The sequence below is a fragment of the Mycteria americana genome, chromosome 1 (assembly GCF_035582795.1).
Source record: "Mycteria americana isolate JAX WOST 10 ecotype Jacksonville Zoo and Gardens chromosome 1, USCA_MyAme_1.0, whole genome shotgun sequence".
Lineage (NCBI taxonomy): Eukaryota > Metazoa > Chordata > Aves > Ciconiiformes > Ciconiidae > Mycteria > Mycteria americana.
Window position 1 is genome coordinate 52,200,230 of NC_134365.1, and position 26,839 is coordinate 52,227,068.

Below are 26,839 nucleotides of genomic sequence, written 5' to 3' on the forward strand. Positions count from 1 at the left end.
TGAGTCAATAAAATCTAACGGGGTATGTTCAAGCCTTAATTTATATTAGAGCTGCTGGCACGAAAAGATGAATCTCCTGGTAAAGTACATAACTTAGTCCACTTGAAAGCTTACACTGATCAAAACTCAGATTAGAAATAATTGATTGACTGACTCCTAACTCTCCACTCCCACTCTACGAGCTTTTTTTTTTTTTTTTTAAACTTTCTTACTCTTCCATATGGGGTTACTTCTATGTCAACAGATTTAATTTATGCTAGCTGATCATTTCCAGGAAAAGCAGTTCTCAAACTCACTTCAAAACACCACCCGTAGATGGCAACATTCACAACAGTTTCACCGTTTCACCTAAACCATCAACTGGAACTGAAGTGCTGCAGCAGTTACAAGTAACACAGCCCTCTGATTGTTTTTTACCTTATTTCAAAGTTGTTATATTAGTGTAAGTGGTAGTGCCCAGAACTGGTTAAAAAAATTGAACTACTAAAAAATTAAAATGGGGGAAAAAAAAAAAAAAAAAAAGACTTGGGCTTTAGTCCCCCCTGCAATAATTAGAAGTTTTGAAAATATATAGTGGGTTGAAATAATTTAAATAAGTTACTAAAATAATAGCAAGATATTAAATCTGAAATCAGGTAAAAATCCCAGGTTTGCTAAAAAAAGAAACAAGGAAGTATTTCTGACAACTATTAGTGCACAGCATAGGATCCAACAGGAATAACTAAGTAAAACCATCATATTATGATTAACGTGAAGAATCGACTAACAGAACAAAGCCATGACAAATAGGGCCAGACGGCAATTCTGTTCTAACACTAGAATGCTGTGATCCATTCAGGTCTTCATAGTCCTTAATAAAAATTTCTCCCACAGCAAAGAACAGTAAATAAAACTATTGTTTCAAAACTTTTCGTACAGATTAATACACAGACAAGTAGACAATGAAAAGATTTATTTTTCAGTCTTCAGATACTTGACGTTTCAACCACATTGCTATGAAAAAGAAAGCTGTGCACAAAGAGCCATACCATCCACCAATTAATTTTCCATGGTTTTAAATTCCATCACTGACAAATGACTACATCTCAGAACAGCTTTATTGTGTATTCTAAAAATTGCTTGTAACAAAACCATTCTCCCAATTCCAGAGATTTAGCAATTTTGCTGTTTTACTTGGAGATGCAAAATAGAAAGTATTGATCTTGATTTGGAAAGTTCATTTTAAGCTAAATTAGTACCAAAGCAGCTGAGCATTTTATGGCATAGTCAAGCACGCATATCAGCAGTTTGTGGAATCACTCTCTTCTTTCACCAACAAGAAAATTTCAAAGAAATCAGTAAATTTGTCACTGATCCTGTTTCAAGTCTTTGCCCACAAGCATTGAAGTGACTGGGTGCATAGAGGCTCTATGCTCCAGAAATGTCTTGACAGCCAGATCTCGAGACTTGTCAAAACTGTAAAGGTCCCTGTAAAAGAAAAAAAGCAAGAAAAAAAGCACCATCATCACTACAAAAATCTATGAAAGTAGTACAATGGGGATTTTCTCAAGGTTTTACTTTTCCCTTGAAAGCCTCACATTAAGGTGCATACTGGGAGACTAAGCTTTTTTCTATTAAAAAAAGTCAGCAAGTGGAAAGCAACTCTGAAGATAAGCTTGCTCACAGTATACAAAAAATTCTGTATTGTATCACTTCGAAGCATAACATAAATACATGTACAATGTCAAGTAGTATACATTCCGTTATACTAAAAATGCCAACAGCATGAGCTCCTACAATTTGGAGATTACGTTTACCTGAACAAGGGTCGAGTAAACTTCATCCTGCCCTGATCTGTTGCCATTTTTAGAGCCAGAGGAATAGCTTCTTCCCACTTGGACTTGATGCAGAGGCGCAGCCATCTGGAAAAATTTACACTTTTATTTTCCTTTGCAGTGGTTCGTTAGCTTACGATTCTGTTCCCATAAACACTCTGAGCAGTGCTATGTCATCATGGGAATGAGATTCTAGCTAAGTTCAACATAAAATATTTAGTGTCTGACTAGCACGTTACAAAAGTGGACTTTCCATAAAATAGGAAAAATTTTTTTCAAAGTTTCTCCAAAACAGTCCGATTATTTTCTGCAGCTATGCATCTCCTTTATATTACAGTAGTGTCCAGTTGCATCACGGAGAATTAGAGCTGAATTATGTAGCACTTGTCACATTTGACCAAGTGATTAAAAAAAAAAAAATCAACAAAAAACCCAAACAAAATATCACCAGCAACTGGCATGTGCTTGTTTTGTTTTAAAAATAAGAAGAAATTGATCTTGTTACAAGAAGTAGAAACAGTCCTGTACGTTAGTTAAGGCAGAATAACCATCGCAAATGTATTCAAGTACATAACAGTAGCAAAATATGCAATACTTCAAGATATTTGTAAAGATTGCTTACGTCCTCAACAATACCTTTTTTAACAAGTGACGTGTAAACACAATGTGTAAATACAAAATAGAAGAAATTAGGCTGGCACAAAAATCAAGCCGTTTAGCTAGAAGCATTTCCTACTTGTTTAGAAACTTCCTTTGATATTTACTTTTTTTTGACGAGACAAAAGCTTTGTGATAGTGAGCATTAAAATGTGACAAAAGCATTTCCAAGTTGCATTGAAAAAAACACTGGCACAACAGCAGAACAACTGATTAGGTAAGCCCAGAAGACCTGTTCCCGACTAAATTTTTTGAAATATTTTTCAGGCATGTTTGAGTCATAGAGAGGCTCACTATTGTATTACCGAATACCACCCCCAAAATAAAAGTTATCAGGTCATCACGTTCCTTTGCTAGCATGACAGATGAAAATAAAGCACAGATAATCCACTGCTCACTTCCAGTTCTTCTACTAGACTATTTACCCAATTCATAAGCAACAGAATACCACTCTGGTAAGCATGCTTGCACATGGACTTACAAAAAACCCCACAACAACAACAAAAAAACGCCCAATCCCTGCACCAGTTGTATACAACAGTATGTCTCAGACCACTTAATAAAGCAGGACAGTTTGTTTTATGAAAGCATTTAAGATTAGAAAAAATGACCATACTAGAACAAACCTGAATCTTATTTCAGAATTGTTTATAGCATTGAAGTCATATACTTGCTGCATTTGTTTGACGTGTGACACTGGAAGAGGAGCCTGAAAAAGGAAATTGCATAGTCAGTATAAGCCAGAGGCACACTTCAAGCCACATACTTCAAAAATAAACAGGTTCATTCAAGAAGATTGATGCTACAAAGGAATTAAAAGCTTATCATGACAAATATTTGTATTTGTTTCTTTCACCTTCTCATATTAGGGAAGGGGCAAGGAGTAAATGTTAGCAAATTCCCACATCCAGAACTACCAAAACATTCAAAACTTGAAGTATTTTCATTCCATTTTATTTATAGCTTGTTTGCTATAACATCAAATACAGACAAACTCAAGCGCCTTATAGTTTTGTTTTTACCTTTCAATCCAAAATATTCTATATGTTGCTCGTTAGCTGAAGAGCCAGACATAATCAGGGAGGCATGGCTGAAGGTTTTATTAACTATGTATGGTGAGAGCAGGTTATTTTAGCAAAATTTAAAGAAAATGGGCAACTTAATTCCAAAGCACACTTGGGCTTCTGCCTCTGCTTTTGTGATACCAGAATCAAGTTACCCCAGGCATGCATTTACCTCCAGAAGCAACAGTGCCAGGAACTCAATCAACTGATGAGATGACATGTCCTTCAGGTCTGCTGAGCTGAATGAGTCCAAATCACACTCTTTTGCCTAAAAGAGAATGGTTACTTAAGTTTTTAACAGGTATTTCAAAGTACAATCAGGTGTAATTTTTTGTTTGGACATCTGCATTTACTATTGAGCCATTCCACATAAAAAAGACACTGATTTGTATTTGTGCAGGATGTTACAAGAAGTGGAAGGGAGGGACTTAAGCTACTGTCTGATATTTGGTATTCTTCACTTCAATTTTCACTTGTTTTCTCTCCACTGATCTTTTTATCTCTGCTGTCTTTCTGTTAAAATTAAGTGAAAAATCAAATACTTTTTCTATAAAAAGTAACATTGAGAAGAAAGTTAGTGATACAAGTACAGTGAAAAGCCACAGAGCTAACAAAAGGAAGGTATGCTGAATTCTCTATTAGTTGTATGAGTTTTATGGTTAGAATTGAGAAAATTGTATGGTATTAGCTACTTATCATGGCTTATGTCATTCAGTTTTTGATGAGAAATGCATACTAATTCCAGTATAATGTAGGAGGATTATTGCTAATACAATATAATCAGTCATGTAGAGATACTTTGGCACTTGTTTTTAAGTCAAGCCATAATACCAGGGTTTCAAAAAGAATATTCTCAGTTTGGTTACTACATAGAACAAAAAATTGGCTGTGTGACTTGTTAAAATATGTACAGTGCTTCACGTACAGAAGTCATAGCAAATCCACAGACTCTATGATGAAAGGCTAGTCTACGAAATGCAAAATCCCTGGCAGCCATACTGTCACCGTAAATACATTCTCTCTCAGCAAATGGTAGATTTTAGAAAAGAATGGCTCACTTTATACAAAGAGAACTAGCTTTTCAAGATACAGACACCTCAGTGTTCTTTAACCACTCACTTTGATCCATCTTTGGCTCAAGGCAACACAAGCATTTGCTAGTGTCATATCATACCTGTCAAATATTAAAAACAAAGGATCACCTTTTGGAAACACAAAAAGCTCCTGTAATATTTTTACAAGAATGCTTAGAAATTATTTTCAAATGGCTCCACATTTGTTCATTATAGGCTCCAACTCAACATTGCAACACAATATACAAAAGATCTATTATAATGAAATATACTTCAGTTTTAGTTAGAAGCACTTTGTGCATAGGTGACACTATCCCTTGATCCCATACACTCCTAAAATGGTCAATAATTCTGAGCATATGTGGTCGTACATATATTATAGCTTATAGCTGAAAAAAGAATGTTGTTGTAACAAACTGTCAGAAAAAAGAATCTTTCCTGGCGACTTTCAAAGCAAAATGAATTTCCACCGGAATAAAAACTTGAAAATATTAACAGCAACATTTTTTCCTCCTATATACAAATATATCAATTTCTACATAGTACTAGGACATTTTCTAATAAAATGTTAGTGGGAAGACTTTCAGCCTGTTTCCAAACTGCTTTATGACTGTTTGGAAAATCATGTGCAATCTGAAGAAGATGAACTATAAAAGAACGCAGCTTACATAGGCTTCACTGGCGGCATTCCTGGAGCATGAAACCAGGAGTTCCAATCAACTTTATCAAGAACATCTACCTACAAAGCAACACAAATTCTTATTCAATTTTAAATGTTATTTTTAGAGAAAGCATACCCTATGAAAACTAGTTTCAATATTTTGTTTTGTTTTTTTAACATCCCTCCAATTACCCCAGAGAATCCTATACAGATTACTTCAAAACAAAATATTCCCTTCTAGGGAAAGACAGAAAAAAAAAAAAAAAAAGGCATCATAATGCAAACCCATCTTTGTAAGATGCCAGACTACATTGTATTAAGATCTTGAGATAAAGAAGAGGAAGATAAAGAACTGGTCCTTAAAGAAGCTAATTCCTGAGCTATACCATAGTTTCACATAATTAAAAGGTTTCAAGCAATTAGTTTTAAATATTACCCAACCTTATCCTTGAAGTAGGAGTACAAGAACTGCTTCCAGTCGTCCGTTACTATGCTCTTATAAGCAAACTGCTGAATGTAAGCCTTCAAGAAGCCAATGAAGACATCTAACAGTTAAAAAACAAACTGTTTCAGTGTTCGAAATTAAAATGGGAAACAATAACATAATAATATATTAAGTCTGACTAACACTTACCTGGTCCTCCAAGTTGTTGTTCAAGGTAAAAAAGCAGAGCAAAGCCTTTCTCATATGGAACAGATGAATAGGTAGCATCAGGATCTACTTCATTCAGACTAGGGATGAGGTTAGTTACAGGATTTTTATCTCCAAGAGTATTTATCTGTGACAAAGACACAAGAAAATATATTCATCTAGGAAAACTAGCACTCTCGCAAATCACTACTAATCCTATTTACAAAGGTATAATCCATCCAAAACTAAGATGGCGTCACTTCAAAGCATTTTTCTCATTCTTTTTCCTGAAGTTCTGAATCTGCACAAAACGTAGTTTACTAAACTTTTTTTCTCATTTTGTTTTCCCAGTATCTGATTGCGTATCAAACAAAGATGTTAGGATCAATCAGCCTGTGCTCCAACTGTCTCAAAGCAGTTAATTGCTGTCATAACCACAAGTACTTAATAAGCTATCTATATTTATCCCTTTATTAATAAACTATTTAAACTACTTGATTTGAAGGGTGGTATAAAGAATGAAATACAACAAGGAAATATTCGCAGTAAACCAGGTAAACTGCATCACCAAACTGAATGAGAAGGTTGGAAATATCACAGGCTGGAAATCTGAAAACTGAAGTTTAACTATGCTACCTAAACACAAAACTAAACAACCCACCTAGACAGTAATAGGTTAGGAATATGCTCAATTATAACGCAGTACACAGGAAAAAAAGGTATCAGTTACTTGTACAAGGCATTGGAAATTCTGACGGTCATACTTGCAGATAATTTTTACAAGCTTTGGGCTGCCTACCAGTATGCTAACAGGTAATACTGCAATTTAGCCATACCCAGAACAACCAAGAGAGTCTGTAAAGATGTTCATCCTTACAGAACAGCTTAAAACAGTTCAGAAAGCTTTATCTAGTCTGAGTATATTAAGCTATTACCTTGGGAAGAGATCCTATACCTTGGAATCAAAGTTGTTCATCCTCTAATAAGAAAGTGTTATGAAGGCTGACTAGACAAGTCTTATTTGTGGTAAACATAAGAAATCAGCTATATTTTATTTAGGTATATGCTTAAACATAAAGTTATAATAACTTTAAAAATATTCACCGTGTTCTGCAGTTCCCTCCAGCCTCCTAGGGCCTGAAAGTGCCTGAACTGCTCACCAAACAACCGACCGCCAATCCTGCGTTCCAGGTATACAGTATGTCCCTCATTCAGCCTGGAAATACATTGATAAAGTCAGCACTGGTAGGATGGCAAAATTAATTTAGTTGGTCTCTTTACAGATTAATTTTAAAATATGAGTTGCATTGCACTGAACATCACACCTACCAAAAATGCTCCCATGTTTTGTTTGTTACCAAGTTTCCTGTCCAGCTGTGAGAGATTTCATGAGCAATAACCTAAAACACAGAAAACAATGATAGATCTACTGTTTAGACTCCTGTGGAAAATGAACATCAAATCGCAACAGAAAGAAAAAAATGCTAATGGGATCTCATTTACTGCACTACATTCCCAAAGCCAGTTAGCATTCACAGCTCTGTAAACTCAGGCAAATAAATTTTTTTTGGAGGACTAACACTATCCTACTGAACCTTCTCCAGAAATAATTTTGAATGTCCAGCCTGCAAGTCATAGAGCCGCACTGATCAACAAAAATAATTCCTCTGGTAGCATGGTGCAGGTACTTGTGTATGAAATCACATTTCAGAATACCGGATCCATGCCAACGGACAGACTAGCACTACTTTCCCACCTAAGCATCTTCTGCAGTGCTGGGATGTTCTAAAATATCAAACAGGAAGAAAACAGTCACCCCTAGAAGGATAATGATGCATGATACATTAAAAAGTATCCATGTCAAATATTTCAGTATTCTTGGGATAAGACAATAATATTTTTTTAGCAGTATATCAGTCTAGTAGAAAGACATATGAGATAAAACAGCATCCAGAGTACTCAACTTCCCAGAAAAAACAGAATTTACTCAAATCATACTCATGATTTCCACTTTAAAAGAAAACTGTACACAATGTGAGTTCTAGTGCATAGACAGACATATAGAGGAAGAAGTTCCCTACAAACAATTTTGATGAGATCAATTCAGCTGATCTTTTTTTAAACATATCTACACACAGGACAGGAAAACAGCTATTGAGCAGGTAACTTCAGTCAGCCCCCTATGCATACAGGCACCCATGTTATTTTCATCTGTTCATTACACAAAATACATGTGTCTCCAGTTTTCTAGCATTTACTTAGAACTAAAACTCACTTTGTAAGACTTCTTGAGTTACTGCCTTAACTTTTAATTCCCCCAATGACAAAGAGACCAAGTTTTCAGAGGAAACCAAGAAAAGAGACCAAGTTTTCATCTGTTACAGAGGAAGTTAAAATACAACTTCAAGTTTTATTCTACTTGAAGACATGAACCTATTTTGCACTTACATTTGATAGAGATCGATCACCTGCCTAAAAAAAAAAAAAAAAAAAGAGAGACAAGGCAGTTGTCAGTTCAAGTAAACCTCAAAATATACCACTTAATGCAGTTTCATGTATGATCCCTAACTCCGAAGGAGGCAGGAACATTTACAGTTCTTTCTAGGGGGAAGATTAATCCAATTTGTGGATTAACATCCATCACCTGATGGATAAGCAAGCCCTAAGGAAAAGCTGACTTTTATCACTGTTACACTTACCAATAATGTTGGAGTTACAAAAGTAAGACAAGGATTCTCCATACCACCGTAAGGAAAAGAAGGTGGTAAGACTAACAAATCATACCGTCCCCATACATAGGGTCCTGCTAAATCTTCTGCTGTTTTCAGCATAGCTTCAGCCTGAAACAAGAATTCACATTAGTTCCTAACATGACTTCTGACTACAAACACTGAACAAGAAATAAGCTATGGATCCCATACTTCATTCTCTTTCACCTTGGCATGTCCCACATGCAAAATGAGTACAAGACTGTATCAATATTTATTTTCAGTAGTAGTTTTGTGTTGCGATAGAACAGCAGCATTTTTGGGGGTGGGAGGTAGAGAAAGGAGAGCTACAGATGAACAAAACACTGAACTACAGTCTGTTCCTTTTCACATACAATAGTATGTGAAATGGTTACTTTACAAAACATTTTTTTGTTAATTACTCACCTCAGCAAATTCATAGGCTGATTTATCCACTAGCTCCTTTTCAGCCCACACCAGTGTTCTTGGGCAAATCATTCTGTTGAAAGTAAAAATGCCACTAAGACACTATGAACTGGAAATAATTCTATGGGAAACTAATACAGAGAGCATATGTTTAACTGTGCTCATGAGTAACTCCTGTTGCTGAAGAAGCTCATTAGAGAGTCTTTGTCTCTTTTTCCTCTCCACTGCTAAAGTAAAGCTTTAGAAAACAAAACAAACCACACACATCCACGGTTCAGGACAAATAAAGAGGAAACACATTTATAAATTTGAAAAAGCTGTAAAGCCCTAATATAAAAGCATTATTATCGGTGAGATTAACACACCCTTGTGCAGATGAGCAACGAGGCTGAAGCTGTAATTTTCTGCCATTTGTACATGACGAGGCTTATCAGTTACCTGAGGAAAAAGATACTATTCCCTGAGCTAGAAAAAGCCCTTAGTGTTCCAATCAATTCCATGGTATTTCTTTAACTTACAGCAAAAGTATATTCTATAGAAAAAATGATGCAAGAGGGAATCAAAATACATGCAGTTTGATATAAACAAACAGATTCATTGAACCTCTAAGACTTTTTAAAACTAGAGACAAGACCAAGAAACAAAAAAGATAACTCTGAAGATTTATTATGATTATTAATATTTATATTGTGTGTAGATTCACTCACCTGCTTTCTAAAGCTCCAACCACTAAAGCAATCAAGTAGCAAGGTATGGGAACCTAGTGGAGAACAGGAGAAAAAAAGAAATCTTATTTGTAATGTGAGCTACCAACACCACTGATTCCAAGAAAAACAAAGGTATGTAAAAAAACAAGTGTGCACATTTCCTCCATAGTTTCCTGCCTGATGTTATAATAAAGGCATCGGTTTTTCTCCCCAAATGATATTCCTTTATCTACAAGAAGTACTTGTTTCACAGATGTTTCATGCAATGGCCACAAAATTGTAAGTATCATCTCTGTTTGAAAAAAATCTGCATATGTAAGAGCATACAAAAATGCCACTGGTTTGGTTACTGTTCAAAAGAAAGCCAGTTTTCCATAGTCATTCCAGTTCCATTAAGTTTTATGGAAGAAGTTAAGAGATACTGATCAGATAAAGGGCAGTTGTATCACACGGAAAGATGCAGAAAGAGCTTTAATGAATTCAAGTAAACACTTATGGATATAAAAGAGTCAGCAAAATCAAAATATATATATTTGATTTCCATGTTTGGAATTAAAATAAATTCTAAATATTTGTTATTTTAATGAAAAAAATTCCAAAGCTACAGTATCCTTATAGAGAAATGCTTTCTCCCAGTGCTCTGGAAACAAAAGGGAATAATACAGCCGTCTCTGTAAAAGTTCCATTTTATTTGACTAAACAATGTTAAATAGACTTTAAATCATAATTACTTGGAGACAACATTTCAGAAAATTTTATTCCACCATTATCCCCAAACCATTTCAATATCATTTATTAAAATAGCCATACCATCATGTACATTTTAATTTTACATATCAACCCACAGAATATATTCTTGAAAATATTTAAGTCCATTGACTTGTGTTATAGACAAGTTATTAAAAAACCTGTCAATATATCTCTACATTTTGATGCCCAATTTGCCAATCTGAAATTTTGAAATCACTTCAAATCTCTATGGCTGTTGGGTTATAAATTCATTTTTACAGAGGCTGCTCTCCACTACACTTCTTACCAGCCTGGCCATGCAGGAACAAAAAAAGTAGTTTTAGGTAAGCTCAGTACACATATATATCCAAGAGTTTGACGTATTTGCCTTTTTCGTCTAAGGAAACACACGGCTTTTCTAACAAATCAGTCTCATGGTTTTGTACGTTAGATTATGTGTATGTGTTTTTTAATGCATTTGTCTCTTTTTATTTAATATATTTTATGGTTAACGCATTTGACTTTTTTGTTTAATGAAACACATGCCTTTTCTAACAAATTAATCTAATGGTTTTCTATATTAGAAAGTGTAGTATAACTTCAATTAGACTAAATGTTATTCCTTGTACAGGTCCACCAAACTTATCAACTGTGTATTTCTAGATAACATACAGCTCTGAATAACATACAACATAGAAGCCTTATGCACAAGACCACGAGTGGCAAATGTTTTTGGCTCCACAGAACACTGCACATTGAAGAGCTCACAGATAAGGTAACAATTTTCTCTCTCTCTCTCCCCTCTTGCCTCTCTCAGGTTTCACGTAGCAGCCAAATCAACACAACAGCTGCTGCAGTTCAGAGTAGGTTCCCCTCCTCTCCTCCAGTCACACAATTCCATCCTTCCTTGCAGTCATTCAGTCCCTCAGCAGCCCAGATACTAAAACAATTTCTTTTTTTAAACTTAAGTTAATTTTATCTGCTTGTTCAGCAAAATGAACTAGGCTCTCCAAGAGATCCCATAAACATCAGAACTGTAACCCAAAAAGCTGTGAGAACAAAAATGCCAGAAGAGTAAATTGAGACTGCCACTTTATGAGCAGTGGAATCATTAAACTAGCTGCACCACTCAATAAAACTTCATCCTGAGAACTGTAATCTTTAATTAGCCGGAGATACTTTCCATAAAAGTCAAATTTTTCACCTTTAAAAAAAAAAAAAAAATCTCTGTTGTCAGAATTTGTCTAACTTCAAGTTAAAAATTGGTTCCAATGCTCAGCTTCACTGCTAAGATCTCAGTAAGCTTAAAATTTGCAGGATCTGTTTTCCAAAACTCACTCCCATGTTATTCAAGTCCACACATTATTTCCCAAGAATCAGTGCAGACAGAAAGGGTTTTGACAGTACTAGCTTTGAGTATACTAAACATTTTGAAAACTCGAATTTGGCTTTTCTGGGAATGCCAAAATGACCAGTAAACATCACCAGCACCTACTGGTTGAATTTTCAGAGCTGAAGATTCATAATACCTCCTATTTCTATAGTGGCAAAGACCCATCATAAGTCACATGATTTACTGATGACACTAAAACCATATCTGAAGTGATTGTGAACTGCATGAGTTAGAAATAAGACCTTAGGTATCTGTTTACTAGCCTGGAGCACTTACATTCTGACTGAAATGGTATATCTTCCGACAGCTGTCCTCTGGGTCAGGCATCTCTCCATCGCGATTAGCACTCATAAGAGCCACCAACTCTTTAGGAACGGATATCTGAAAAGTTACCCGACTATGAGAAACTCAGTCAGCACACAGCATTATACAATATACTAGAAGCAGCAATAACAAAAAGTGGCCCAGATTTGTTCTGTTCTTAACTCCTTTCCGTCAAGTAGAATGTAAGGCATATAGAAAATTTTGTCTTAAAGGCTGGCAATATTTAATTAACCAGAAGGATTACCTCTGACAGAAGTTAAACATTTAACTTTCTTCAGGCTACTGAATTGTAACGTCACATTGCACATCTTGGTTTTTGCTTCCTTAAAACAATCAGACTATTTATGCCAGGACTGCAAAGATCCCCTAACTATGTACCAGAATATATTACTTAAGGCACACGAGAGTCATTTCAAGTATTTTTACTTTACAACACTCTTTGTTGTCTTACCGTCGGCTTTTTGTGATTTAAGAACATACTTCTTTCCTACTACAGCACTTTTTTTTTCTTTTGGAAATAAAGATATATGTGAATGAAAAAAAGAGATGATATAGATAAAAGAAAATGGTAAAGCTAGCGAAGTGCCACAGGGAAGACAAGCAGGTTTTGGCTCTTACATTAGGCTAAAAGTCAGTATTCTGTGTTTTTATTTTAGGCCACATGCTGACAGCTACAAAAAACCCAATTTCACCCATTGTAGTAGTTGTCTTTATTTAGACACACATGACTTAGGTTCATCTACCTCTGCATAGTAGGTTAGTTTCACAGCAGGTGTATCTTGGCATGGAAAGATGGCTCTGCAGTGGGTAGCCTGGAGGGGGGGGGAGGAAAAAAAAAAAAGCTAAAACATAACAATCTTTCTAATACAGAGGACTAGAAATAAATCAAACTAATATATTATATTAGAAATCTGTACAGCTCCTCCAGAAAATTCATCATCCACAAACCAATACTTCCTATCACTTACAGCTTATAGTAGTTTTCATAGTTAAGGGTTTTCTAAAAGAAATAATGGTAGGCAAGACAGATCAATAGCCACATAGATTGAAAGCAAAGGACTGCATGTTCTTCAACAAGAATACTGGAGAGGGTAAAGCAGTTCTGGAGTTATTAAATTGCAAACATATAATAAAATCTCAGCAATGTCCTGACTTACTAAGTGTTTTCATTTAGAACCTCTGACACATACAATTAGAAGTAATGGCCTACTGTACTTTCCCCTACTAGCCTTCCTCTCCAACTCTTTGGAAACCAGGGGGAATTACAGTGGTATGGAAACAACAAGTTTAAAAAAAGAAAAAAAATAATCCATTCAACCTGACACTGGCTGAAGAGAAATGGGTGTTTCTTTCCAGAAGTTTGCTCTGGAGTAAGCCATTGGAGAGCTGAAGACTTTGGAGAGCTTTCAAAAGCGATTTCGACAATTGCTTCTTGTCCCCTGTGTAATAAAGAAAATAGTCAGACTGTTTTGACACAATTTTTGATCACTACTGAAATTCCTCTACAAAGATTTCTGGAAAATAGGTCTGCAGCACTGTCTCAAAAGCATTAAAATTAAGAACAACTAGCATATTAAAAACAACTTTTCTCTTTCAATTATGATAGTAAAAATTAGCTGGTTTATTTCAATTTTAATGTCCCAAGACAGTTCTAGTATTGTTTTTATTAACCAGAAACTCTTCCTCTCCTCTCTTCAAGGAGAACATGGACTTTTTCTTTAAACCATTTGGACCAGCTAAATACATAGTTTTGTCACAACTATCTAACATTGTACATGTAAGTATAAAAACCCCACTGCAATAAGCAAACAAAAAAGTCTATAAAGCCTATATAAGAACATACACATCTTAATAACATAGGATTTGTGTATGCTGTAAATAAAAAAAATTAGATTTTGCAGCTGATGTTATGTTCTGTAAATAAGACCCTGTGCTGGTTTCGGCTGGGATAGAGTTAATTTTCTTCCCAATAGCTGGTATAGTGCTGCATTTTGGATTTACTATGAGAATAATGTTGATAACACATTGATGGTTTAGTTGTTGCTAAGTAGTGCTTACACTAGTCAAGGACTTTTCAGCTTCCCATGCTATGCCAGGTGCACAAGAAGCTGGGAGGGGACACAGCTGGGACAGCTGACCCCAACTGACCAAAGGGCTATTCCATACCATATGGCGTCATGCTCAGCATATAAAGCTGGGGGAAGAAGGAAGGAAGGGGGGGATGTTCGCCATGATGGCATTTTGTCTTCCCAAGTAACTGTTATGCGTGATGGAGCCCTGCTTTCCTGGAGATGGCTGAACACCTGCCTGGCCATGGGAAGCAGTGAATGAATTCCTTGTTTTGCTTTGCTTGTGTGTGCGGCTTTTGCTTTACTTATTAAACTGTCTTTATCTCAAGCCATGAGTTTTCTCACTTTTACCCTTCCGATTCTCTCCCCCATCCCACCGGGGGGAGAGAGTGAGCGGCTCTGTGGTACTTAGTTGCCATCTGGGGTTAAACCACGACAGATCCTTAAGCAGAAAAAAAAAGAAATACTGAAAATAGTAACTACTGGAAAACCCTAATAGCAGTAGGGTTAAAAAGAAAAATAAAAAACGTTCAAATTTTATTCAGGGTTTCAGAACTCTTGTAAAAGTAAAAACTAACAGCTCTGTGTAAGACCGGTACCAGCTTGCTAACAAGAGAACACACACAAACCTGACACATTCATACTCCTGTTTTTTAAAAGCATATCATAACCACCACTAACACCAAAAGTACTTGCTTCTGTTATTGGAAAGTTCCAGGTTACACATGCAACTCTCTGGAATTAACAATCCAAACATAAATCAGAACAGACTTCAGCTAATCAGAGTTGGACACTAGATAAGCTGACCAGGTATACATATCTGGTTTATAACCAGTACTCCAAAGTACATATTTGACAAGAAAAGGGAAAATAATTTGTATTACCATTGCTTACTGAACAGTCAGCCTTTCAGTTGTAACTCTTACCCTTTCCTATCACTGTTTCACTGATATTTACATGGGGGACTATATCTCACACAAGGTTATAAATTCTTACAATCATGACTCATAACTCCCTCTTTGTAGCTTTTCTTCTTACAAGGAAATTTAGCAATAAAAAAAAAAAAAGCTGAAGTCAAGCAAAAGAAACAGGTCTATGTTTCTGCTGTGGCCTGTTTGTTCAAGTACTTCATTTGTTCAGTTTCGTATCAGATCATAAGTGTTTCCCCAGGAGGGACAGCTATTGTAGACATTCCTTTCTCTTCCACATTATGTGTGTTTCTAAACTGCATTTATTCAGAGAACAACAACAACAAAATTAGAAACCAGACATGAGTTTGTAAAGGTTGTAACCAGTTTTAAAAACAAAACAGTAAGAAGCAACTTAGTATACAATTTTATTCAAACAAGGGAACCTGCTTATACAATCACAGCTCTCAGCTTTGGCACGCGAGATACCACAGAGTTACAACATACAAAGCAAGCTGCCAAAAAATGTATTGTAGTTTGGCAAAAACTTTTTAATCCATGCAACTTAAGAGGTAGATTATAGTTCGTTCATTCTCCATCACGCTGCCAAAACTCAAGTTCCAGTTTTTAGGGACTTGGGCTTCGCGTAGTCAATACAATAAGACTTTTATTATTTGAAAACATGTTTCTTTCTAACTGTAGCGGTAACCTGCAGTTCTACAAAAATGCAGGATCAACCCTTGTATAAAAGAAAGGCAAACAGGGTCTGTAACTCCATACGCACCATACTGTAGCAATTCTGAACATGACAAAATTCAGGTAGTTGAAGCAGAAAGAATATCACTGATGAGAAGCACCGCAAAAACCATAATACATTACACATCATTTTGCTGCTTACTTTAGCGAGTCATTTTGTACATGACACAAGACGGGTACAAAGACTCCCAAAGTTTTGGCTGTCTAATGAAAGCCAAATATTAAATTCATATACAAGATCATACCAAATAAATGCAACACCCTAATTTATAAGTCCCTTTGCAAGCTTTACACAACGACCCTACAGGCAGACAAGCAGCTTATACAGGGCGTTTTGGAAACCACCTAAAGGAATAGGCAAAAGCGTTTACCTTCTTAGTTCGAAAGGAAACGTGATTTCCAGGGGAGTCCCCTTGAAACGGTGCTTTTCTCCAAAAACAAATTTTGCATCCTGTCCATTTACGGTCACTTTAAATACCTGTAGGTCTTTTGTATCCAAGACCTGTAATGAAGCAAATATTACGTACTTGTTAAACAGTGTAATAATTAACGTAGCACTCATCAAATCTTAAGCACAAGTCTCTCTGAAAGAAAAAGTCTGTACTAAGTAAAACCAGAAAAACTGAGTAACTACGTTGAGTACTAGGAACCAGCATTTTAAGAGAGCAGCACTGAACTTACAAAACTGGAGGGGGAAGATGATGAAACCCAACTTCTGACCATGAAAGTGGAAACAAGAGTTTACTAAGTAAACTACAAAGGTAGAAGACTTCACAGTTCAGCTATGGAATGAGCAGAATGATAGAAAAGCCCCTGCCAAAGCATCCATCCTGGAACTAGCCACGATGAATCAAGACTTTCATGCAACGATGAATTAAATAACGCAGCATGAGTGAAGTTTTAATCTTTAGTATTGACAGGATGGATTTTTTTCTAAAAAATAAGCGCCAATCACAAAAGGATTTTATGGTGCCAGCATGAAAAAAGGCTCACAAACCCCAAACTTCCCTTTGCATATAAAGCAAAGCAAAGCTAAAGAGGTTTATACGTTTACTTGCATAGCTAACCGAGCAAGTAGCTAGCATAATAAAACACACACGTAAAAAAGTCATAAGCGTAGTTTTCCAACGGTTTATTCCCATCTTTTCGGAAGCAGGCTCTTCGCCATTTTAACGGGAAAATAGCTATTTCTACCCTTCCCTTGCACAACGCGCCGGCTCTGGGCGCGACAAGCGGGAAACCTGGGCTGCCCAGGGGCAGCAAGCCGCTGTTAGCCCGCGGGCGACGAGCACGCTGGGGCCGCAGGCGAGCCCGACCAGCGCGGAGGCTCCAGCCGAGCAGGCGGCAGAGGCGGAGGAGCCCGAGGGCGAGGTGGCCGCCGACGGCGGCGGGAGGGAAGGAAGGACCGGGTCGACGGCCGAGGGGAGGCGACGCCGAGGAAGCAAAAGGGGTCGTCCCCGAGCGCAGCCCCCGGCACCCCGCCGCTCCCCCGCAGTCGGGGGCTCCGGGGCCGCCTCTCACAAGCCGCGGGCAGCGCGGGCCCGACCGCCGCCGCCTTCCCGCCGCGGGCAGCCCGGGGGTCGCGTCTCCACACCCCCCCGCCCCCACCCCGCCGTTACCAGGCAACGCAGCGCCTCGCGCTCGGCGCGCGCGGTGAGGGCCGCCGTGCCCCGCAGCGCCTGCGCGCCGAAGTCCACACGGCAGCGCAGGTAGAGGTGCCGCGTGAGGCAACAGGAGGGCGAGGCGAAGGAGGTGGGATCCGCCGCCGCCATCGCTCGCGCGCTGACTGCCCGCTGCCGCGCGGCCGCGGGCAACGCCGCAGCCGCCCCGCCCGCCGCGGGGCGGGGTCCCGCGCGCCGGCCCCTGGGAGGCGTAGTTCCGCCCGCCGCGGGAAGGGCGGAGGCAGCGTGCGGAGAACTACAACCCCCGTGGTGCATTGCGGGAAGAGGCGGCGTGGGGCGTGGCGGGAAGCGTGGGTAGGCGCGAGAGGAGGGGCCAGCGACTCGTGAGCGTGGAGAAACCATCTGACGGCTGCCGGCGGTACAGTAATTGTACAGTTCCTCGTTAGTATAGTGGTAAGTATCCCCGCCTGTCACGCGGGAGACCGGGGTTCGATTCCCCGACGGGGAGGTACAAGTCTTTTTTGGTTTTTTTCCCCTCCTCCCTGATGCGGCCTCTACCCCAGAGGCAAAAAGCAATTCTTTGCGAAATGGAAGCTGCTGCCAGGCGGCTGTTGGAAGAGTACCGCGACTTTAAAACACGAAGCACAGAAGAAGAACACAGCCGGGGCCTGTCTGCCTCCCCGCTTCAGGCCTGAGGCAGCCCGGGGGCTGGCGGGGTGGCAGCAGGGTTTACAAGCTCAGCTGCTTAACTGAAAGAACATGTGGGGAAAGTATTTTCATACTTCAATGGCTCAAACAGCTGAACATTCAGCTGTTAATTAAGCCTTCCAAAAATATTCACCTTTTTTCTTAAACCAAGATGGGAAAAAACCCCAGCCTCACCAAAACCTGTGAGGTAGAAACAATGGGAAGAGGGACAGGTCAAACGGACGTGGTGGAAGAGGGAAGATGGAAGGCCAAAGGCCGTCTCCTGGCCTGTGGTAACACAGCCCCTCCTTTTAATCCTCAAAGCGAGGACTTCAGAGACCGGGAAGCCCCAAGGCTGCTCCCGATCCCGGCCCGAGCCTGTGCTTCCAGCCAGCAGGCCAGTGCCGTCTGCTGCACTAGCTAAGAGTACATTGCAAAATAACTGTGAGACTCCAGCATCCCTGCTTGCATTTACTTAGTATTGTCAGAAACGCTTTTTTAGGCACCCCCCCCCCTTTTTTTTTAATCCTTCTGCCAAAAGGCATTATCTATTTACTTTTTTTTAACGTTTCAGCACAAGATACTAAAAGAGCTCTCCTCCCTTCCATGAGAGGTCAGCAGATGCTGAGCAGTAAATGCGATCACCCAAATTTCTCTTTCTCCGAGTCAGGAAAGAGCACCACGGCCAATCACATGCCAAAGGGGTAAGAATTTAGGACAAGATGCCAAGGCAACCCAGCCGTGAGGGGTGCATGCTGTGTGTGCCTGGTGTTCGGCGTGGGAGGCCTGGACGGCCCTGCTCTGGCCCTGGCTTTGTGCGCTCAGACAGTTTCGGTAAGATGAATTTGACGCCCTGACCCGAGCATTGAAAGCAAATTATTCTCTACCATGAGTGACCTCGCATCAACCACACAAACACAGCAGCAAGCACTCAAGTGAGGACATACACAAGAAAAATTATCCCTGTGTAGTAAGAGCTAAGATCCAATTTGACAGCAAAGTTTGGCAACAAAGGGCGATTACTCTTGACAAAACATTGCTGGAAGCCACGGACATGTAATGCTGAATGCAGAACCTAACCCTTGTCACCCTTACAAGTCAGTTCTCGAAACAGCATGTCTTCAGCCCATGTGCACACAGCCGCGGGAGCAGTGCACCAGGAGCTGCAGGGAGCTGCAGGCACAGCAGGGATGCAAGGCTTGAGGTACAGTGCAAGACCAAGAGGTGCTTTCTGTGGGCTCACCAGCTGGTGGCAAAGCCCATGGGCCTCCTGAGAGCATCCTGCTGCCCCAGCTGTCCCATCTGGATGTGACCCTGAGATTGGAATGTGAGAAGCACATGAAGAAGAGGGGATGTGACATGGAGCTTCATCCACAGTGACACCCTGGAGCTTTGTATAAACCAGCTGGGCTAGAGCCACATGCAGACAAGCCCAGGTAAACCCAGACAGGAGAGGAATGGAGTTTCAGTAGGTCTATTGCTGCACGTATTATAGAAAGAAGAAAAAATAACCCCAACATTTTTCCTTTTGCAATTTCTGAATTTCCTCCCATGCCTACTTCCCTTTCTCAAAATCCACATATATATGTCATCAGAAACACAAGGAAACTGGTTTTGTTTAGTAGGCAGTTTATTTCAAAACAGAGGATGGACCATAAAATAAGATGTAAGAACTGTTTAGTAGTTCATATGTGTTGGCATCCAGTCAGGAAATTTCAGCTGTCATAAACCAATAAGGGATTAGAAAAGCAATTAATTCAAAACAGAAATATGCTGACAGTGCTTTGCAGGCATAAAAGAGTCTTGCAAGCAATTCCATACCTGCTTAGTTGGGGTTCCTGTTTTCAGATTAAGCTTTCACAGTACACAAGCAAACTACCCAAGAGGCAAAGTTTTGCTATAGATGTGCAGCTTCTAGATTCCCTGGAAGGCATTCTCATTTGTGCATGGGCAAAGGTAAAAGGAAGAGGAACAAGGAGCTCAGGGAGTTGAGCAGGGTTTTACAAGGTCAGCCTTTCTCCCCCTGTGGGGTACTTTGTTCTCACCTAAGTCTTCCCCAGGTCAGCTCAACCTCTTTCCCCTCCCTCCTGCGGTACCAAATCCTTCCCACGCTGTCGCACCCCACCTGGCAGCGTGGAACCAGCACTGCTGGAACCCCGGCGGCAATGCCGGCAAGCCCAGCCACAGCTGCCTGCACTGCCTCGGATCGCTGTGAGAATTCCGGTGTGGTCCAGGCTGGCTTCCCCGTGGGCAAAGTCCACAGGAGGCGTAAGGCAAGGGAGCCCCAGCAGGAAGCCTCCTGCAGTGTTTGAAGAAGGAAAGTTTGAATAAGGGCCGGCACTAATGAAATCTGGAGGAGCAAACACTGCCGTATTGCTAATAGAAATCTTGCCCCAATTTCTTCTTCAAATGCCCATTGAATTATTCACGTGCAGCTTTCATCCACATCTCTTTTGATGTTTCTAGTCATCCCACTCGGCTTGCCATCACGTGTGTGTTTTATTATCCTCACCTTATCAAACGCTCAGGGAGAGCCGTTATCAGCCTTGTGGCTTGGAGAGAAGGCTGTGGCCAAACCAGCAAGACAAGAGCAGGCTGGAAAGTAAACTGCCGCTTGCAACCTTGCTGATCACACAGCGTGGTAGCAAAGCAGCGCCTGGGGAGGTCTGGACTGGAGCTTCAGCCTGGGCATGTTAACAGCATCTTGTTAAAGGATCTTGTTTAAGCATGTTCAAGCCCTGGGTATTGTGGAACTCTGTATTCTGTCCTCTGTGTTGTATCCATATGTGTTTTTAACTAAGTGTGTTTTATGTATGCTTAACTCTGCCACAGGTTTTACTTAACCTTTGTCAAGAAGATTTTTGGAAGGCAAAAGATTGCTTGCAAACGTTGGAAACTGCTTTATGTCATTCATAATGACGAAACACAAACTGATGAACACTGACAATCCTGGAAGTTTTATGTTGTTGGTTACTCTAAGGGCAAGGAAAAGAAGAGAGGACCCCCTTCTTAAACTTAATAATTATAGCAATAAATTCATGTTTTAAGCCTAGTTAAACATAAGTTCTCAGCAATTGTTCTAGGCAGTCCCAATGGGGAAACTTAAACAGAACCAGCTACTGAAAATATGCTAATTGTGTTCTCACTTAGAAGGAAACTAATCAATAAATAGGGAGATCAGGTAGAGCAGAGTAAAAAATGTTGCTATAAGTGCTCAGCAAGGGCTAATAGCAGGATTAGACAATGGCAAATTGTTCACAAGCTTTCTTGCAGGTCAGGATATCCAACATGTGATGAACTGACAGTTGAGGAGGATACAATCCCTCTACTCCACCTTGATTCTTCTACAGAGACTCCTGGTGCTAAACCTTTTGGCTGGTAAGAGGAGAGGTGAACGTGGTTGCCCCTCAGAAGGTGCTGAAACAATTTGTACCAGTAGCTGCTATAGGCTTCTGATCCGTACACATGGTGAACCACTGATCATGTAAATAAATAAAAAAAAAGCATCCTGCAAGAATTTAATTTTAATTCAAGAAGTTTTAGCCTGTCATTGTTAGTATCCACTAACTGTTGGCCCTGAGGACCCCAGCGAGCTCTGCCGTCTTCTCCCTGCACTGAGGAGTCTGGCTGCCGGTGCCCCCGACCAGCCCTGTGATGGTACCAGCCTGGATCAGCTCCTGGGAAAAGAGCTGCATGAGGATGACAGCTGGGCCATGGCTGTCCCCGGTTGCTGCCACTGTCCCTGTCCTGCCCGCCTTGTACGGGTGCTGCAGGGCTGTGCCCTTGTTGGTGGCAGCATGGCCCCGCCAGCCCCCAAGGAGCAGCCCACTCCCGCGGCTCCCTGGCACACCAGTCGTGGCAGAGCAGGATGCAGGTCTGTGAGCACAGCATGCCACCAAGAAGCTGGCAATTGAGTCTTTTCATTGAAAATTTTCCATGTCTTTACACAGGTCTGGGTTTTCAGGTGCTGCTTATTGCTGCAGCCCTGCTTGCGTCAGCGGAGCAATGCTAATCTAAGTCAGATGGGACACCGACCTACCCGCCAATTAAAAAATACCCAGGCCACCATCACGCATTCGATCCCAATGCATGTTGTGGTTTTATGACTCCTCCAGACTAGCCTGGTGTGCTGGTTTTGGCTGGGATAGAGTTAGTTTTCTTCATAGTAGCTAGTATGGGGCTATGTTTTGGATTTGTGCTGAAAACAGTGTTGATAACACAGGGATGTTTTAGTTACTGCTGAGCAGTGCTCACACACAGTCAAGGCCTTGTCTGCTTCTCACCCCACCCCACCAGCGAGCAGGCTGGGGGTACACAAGAAGTTGGGAGGGGACACGGCTGGGACAGCTGACCCCAGCTGACCAAAGGGCTATTCCATACCATATGACATCATGCTCAGCATATAAAGCTGGGGGAAGAAGGAAGGAAGGGGGGGACGTTCAGAGTGATGGCGTTTGTCTTCCCAAGGAACCATTACCCATGATGGAGCCCTGCTTTCCTGGAGATGGCTGAACCTGCCTGACCATGGGAAGTAGTGAATTAATTCCTTGTTTTGCTTAGCTTGCGTGCGTGGCTTTTGCTTTCCCTATTAAATTGTCTTTATCTCAGCCCATGAGTTTTCTTACTTTTACTCTTCTGATTCTCCCCCCCATCCCACCAGGGGGAGTGAGCAAATGGCTGTGTGGTGCTTAGTTGCCCTCTGGGGTTAAACCACGACACCTGGCATCTTTCCAGGTAAATTAAATGTCCACTTTTTCTCTAGTAGCTCTTAACATATTGAGCACTTAATACTCGAGCGTAATGATTTACAAGAACTGTTCAGTTTTGTACATGAATGACCAGTAATGGATCCAGTTTCCTGGGACAGATAGGGTGGAAAATATTTTAAAGCAATATCTTATTAATAGTTTATCTTGCATTTACTTTTGAGCAGCTTCAGAGCATCTATTCTATTTCTGTTTTTCTGAGAAGGACAGTTTCTCAGTCCTGTCTTCCCTGCAGAAGCCAACAACCATTTCATACAGCTGTACTTCTACATGTCAGATGATCTGTTAAATATAATTTCCATCATCCTTCTTTTCATTTGGAGGGAATCTCTTTTGTAATTTTTTCAGTTCCTCCTTTCTTCTGAGTTTTAAAATACTTTTGCACAAGCAGGCTTCTTTTTTGTTTAACTTCCATGTTGCTAGACATCCACACAGCTTACGCCATCAGAATGATTAGCCTCAGCTTTTAGGTGCTATGTTTAAGGTACCATAGAGACCTGATGTTCAGAGTCACTCATATTATTTCAAAACTAAAGCACCCCAAAATCACAATACACATTTTAAAATGTTAACCTACAACTTTGGGATACACTATTAAGTAACTAACTATAAAATTGCCACTTGAACTGCCTGTATTTGCATTTCTACACAGTTATGACACAATTCATTTTTACCACTTCAGGGTGTGCAGTGTGTTTTCTTCTCCAGAAGATGTTCCTTAACTGTACGCAAAGATCTGGCAAGCTCAGGGTGTCATCATCACAGGCTCATGTAAGGACAATTCCTGCCTCAAAACCAAAAATCCAGATGATACACAGTTACCTCTTCTGTTAATTTGATGCTAAACATCTATTACACCACTTAGCCTCCTCAATATTTGTTTTTTCTCAGATATTTTCTTTGCTAAAGCTTTTGAAATCTCCTGGATGGCAACACTTCCTCTTTCTGTCATGTTATTTCCATTTACCAACAGTGGGTTGCAGCACCCTTTTCCATCTAAGAAGCCTAGCACACACAAAACTTTATTATACAGACAGAATTGCAGTATATGAAGAAATCATCTATGTTTTCTATGTATCTATAGGTATTATTAGCTTCATAATCTTCTCAATTATCAATTTTAAAAACATCTGCTTTTGAGTGATTGGGTCCTTTCTGTTCCATGAGGTACCAAACAAACAAGCTTATACTAAATTTTAAGCATCCAAGAATTGGCATTGAAACAAAAGGGATGGTGTATATGTTTCACACAAAGCATGTTCATAAGCACTTTGCTTAAATAGGATGCAGATGCTCATCTTCTTGCAGAATAAACTCCATGATCACAAAAGGGATTTTTGTCTCTGTTGTTTAATATCTAAAGCTTTCCAAGATGAGGTTTCATGCTTGTTTTCATAGGGTTCGGCTTTAAGTGACCTTTTCCCCAGAGATCAATACAAACTGACCTCTGGATAAACTCAGGGTACTGTTTTAGGGGTAGGAGTACTATTGAATTGCACCTATATCTGGTGCTGTCTTTCACCAACAGATGCACAGAAATACATCCATCTCCTCCCACTTCCACATGAGGCAATGGCTTCTGGTCAGTGTAACATGCAGTAATTAGGCTGCTTTTGAGCTCTTTGTTGGGCCAATAGTCTACATCTGTATATCAGTAGGTTGGATTTCCCCTAGCTAGACTTGATTTTTTTTAGTTAGATTTGCTTCTTTGAGCCTTTTTTTGATTCTTCAGGGAGTTGGTGCAGAGCTTTTGCATGTAATTATCTGGATATTTGTCCCTCATGTCCAAATGCAGAGCAGGAATGCAAACCAGAGCAAGAACAAAAGTAGAAACTAAATAATTGTGCAGGAAAATACCATATTACCCAAAGGCTTCAGCAAAAAGCAGAAGTCTCATACATCTCATCTACAGATGTCTTTACTCAAGAATGGGAGCAAAGAAATACTTACTAAACAGCAAAAGCTTCTCTTACACTTTTGGAAGAAAAACTTAGTCATATGCTTTCCTCTTTTCAGTCAGTATAATAGCATCTCTTGGTATAATTTTTGAGGTTGCAGAGGACTTGCTTATTTCTTCTGCCTGGTTTACTACATTCAGATCATCTGCAGCGTTCTGCTGTTAAGGCGGCACCAACCAATGGAAATTTTCATAAACCATTTGATTTTATACTTCGCCCCCTCTTATGTGTAGACTTGGAGTGTGATCTGAAGACTTGGCATTAGAGCAATGTTTATATTACTGCACATGCTTACATGGTGTGGCCAGTCCCTCCAAATTTCAAAGGCTTTGTGCCTGGCACAGAAGAATCTCTTGTTTTTAAATTGGAATTTGCCTCTGTGACCCTTCTGCTAGACTTTGCCTGGCAGCAGCATTGGCTTCAACTTGTAGAGGTCAAGCTGGGAAAATGGAGTTATTCCATGCCAGTACTTAACAAACTCTTTTTCACAATAAGTAATGAAAGAGGTTTAAGCAAACAATACTTTATTATAGAGGAGAAAAAAATGAGAAAGGAAGCAAAAGAATTATCAAAAGAGCCAAAGATAAATGCTTTCTCCAAAATCACTGGATGATAATGTGAGTCTTCATCGCTTCTTAGTGAAGGGCTATGAGGGTATGAACAGCAACCACTTGTTCACAGTTTGTGGTCCTCCTTATTTCTCAAACCCAGGTGTACCTTCACTTACTGTCATTTAGGCTACTGGTTAACAAGTCCCACCATTTACTTTGCAGTGATGAGCTGCTCCCTGCAATGCTCTTCATTAGTTGTCTGTTTGCTATTCCTTTGCCCCAGAGATCTCAGCTCCTTTGCAGGAATACCCACAAAGCCCACACAGTGTTCCTGCCATAAAGGGAAGACTCCCTAAATAGATGTACTAGCAAACTTCCCCCTTTGTCTGTAATGGGGATGCCCCAAGCCTGAGAGCAGCTGGAGGCAATTACCACAGGCATAGTCAGCTTTTCACAACACAGGCAGTAACTTTCGTATTTCTCTCATAGTTGTTTTTTGTCATGGCTATTTCATAAGGCAGAAGTGCCTTCCTGCCTCTCCTCCAACTTCTTGCATAACATGCAACATAACATGCAAACTGATTGAGTCTGCTATTCAGGTGGCACTCTCTCACTAAAAACCTATGGAGCACTCCATCCATCCAGGTTTCTACGCCTGTGGTGCTCTCAGCAGAGGGATTAATCTTCTCCTTTTGGCCCACCATGCATAACGTCAGCCAAGAGATGTTGCTACACCAGGATGCCTGTAGCCCTGCCCTTTCTGTGCAGGGATAGCTCCAAAACTGTGAAGCAGGACCTTCTTGGGAAAAGCCATGCACCCAGAGGAAAAGGCTCCTGTGCAGGTTTGTGCAGAGCCGTTCTGGGCCATGAACTGCAGACCTTTCCCCCTCTCCCCCTCAGCTTCCCTGCTGAAATAGGTGGGACACATCCCCAGCCCAAGGGAAAACCTTGGGGCTGCATTCTCATTGCCTGAGACTGGTTAAGTTCAGATGGCCGAGGACTGACTGAGATGATTTTTCATTGTACTCAGCACACGACATGAAGGAAGGTCCTTGCTGAGTTGTCTGGGACTATCTTCAGGAGAGAAAAAGGTTCAAGAAAGCCCAAGAGATCAGAGCTGAAAACTCTGGCTGAACAAGAAGAGCATCTAGGTACAGGCAGGCCCTCAGGCGTGTTAAGAAATACCGCTTGTAACTGGTAGGACTCCTCTGAAGAGTGGGATCCTCTCATCTTGGGTGCTCACCGAGATGCCTGGGCAGACATCGCACAGCCTGGACTGAAGAAATAGCATAGATGGCTCTCTTTAGCAGGAGC

The 26,839-nt window shown here is 40.3% G+C and overlaps 1 protein-coding gene and 1 non-coding gene across 2 annotated transcripts; one reads left to right on the forward strand and one right to left on the reverse strand.

The window, feature by feature from the left end:
- Positions 1-935: 935 nt before the first annotated feature.
- LTA4H (leukotriene A4 hydrolase) lies at positions 936-17,763 on the reverse strand. Its single transcript, XM_075497418.1, has 19 exons — positions 17,561-17,763; positions 16,313-16,443; positions 13,527-13,647; positions 12,952-13,020; positions 12,161-12,265; positions 9,763-9,815; positions 9,056-9,128; positions 8,600-8,740; positions 8,349-8,372; positions 7,230-7,300; positions 7,005-7,116; positions 5,904-6,048; positions 5,711-5,814; positions 5,277-5,347; positions 4,655-4,709; positions 3,708-3,803; positions 3,098-3,180; positions 1,797-1,901; positions 936-1,467 (listed from the first exon to the last, which is right to left on the reverse strand). The coding sequence occupies exons 1-19, from the start codon at positions 17,711-17,713 to the stop codon at positions 1,347-1,349; spliced, it is 1,833 nt and encodes a 610-aa protein (XP_075353533.1). The 5' UTR covers positions 17,714-17,763; the 3' UTR covers positions 936-1,346.
- Positions 17,764-17,999: 236 nt separating this feature from the next.
- On the forward strand, positions 18,000-18,071 carry TRNAD-GUC (transfer RNA aspartic acid (anticodon GUC)). The gene has a single exon. It is a non-coding gene; the product is annotated as a tRNA-Asp (tRNA).
- Positions 18,072-26,839: the final 8,768 nt, after the last annotated feature.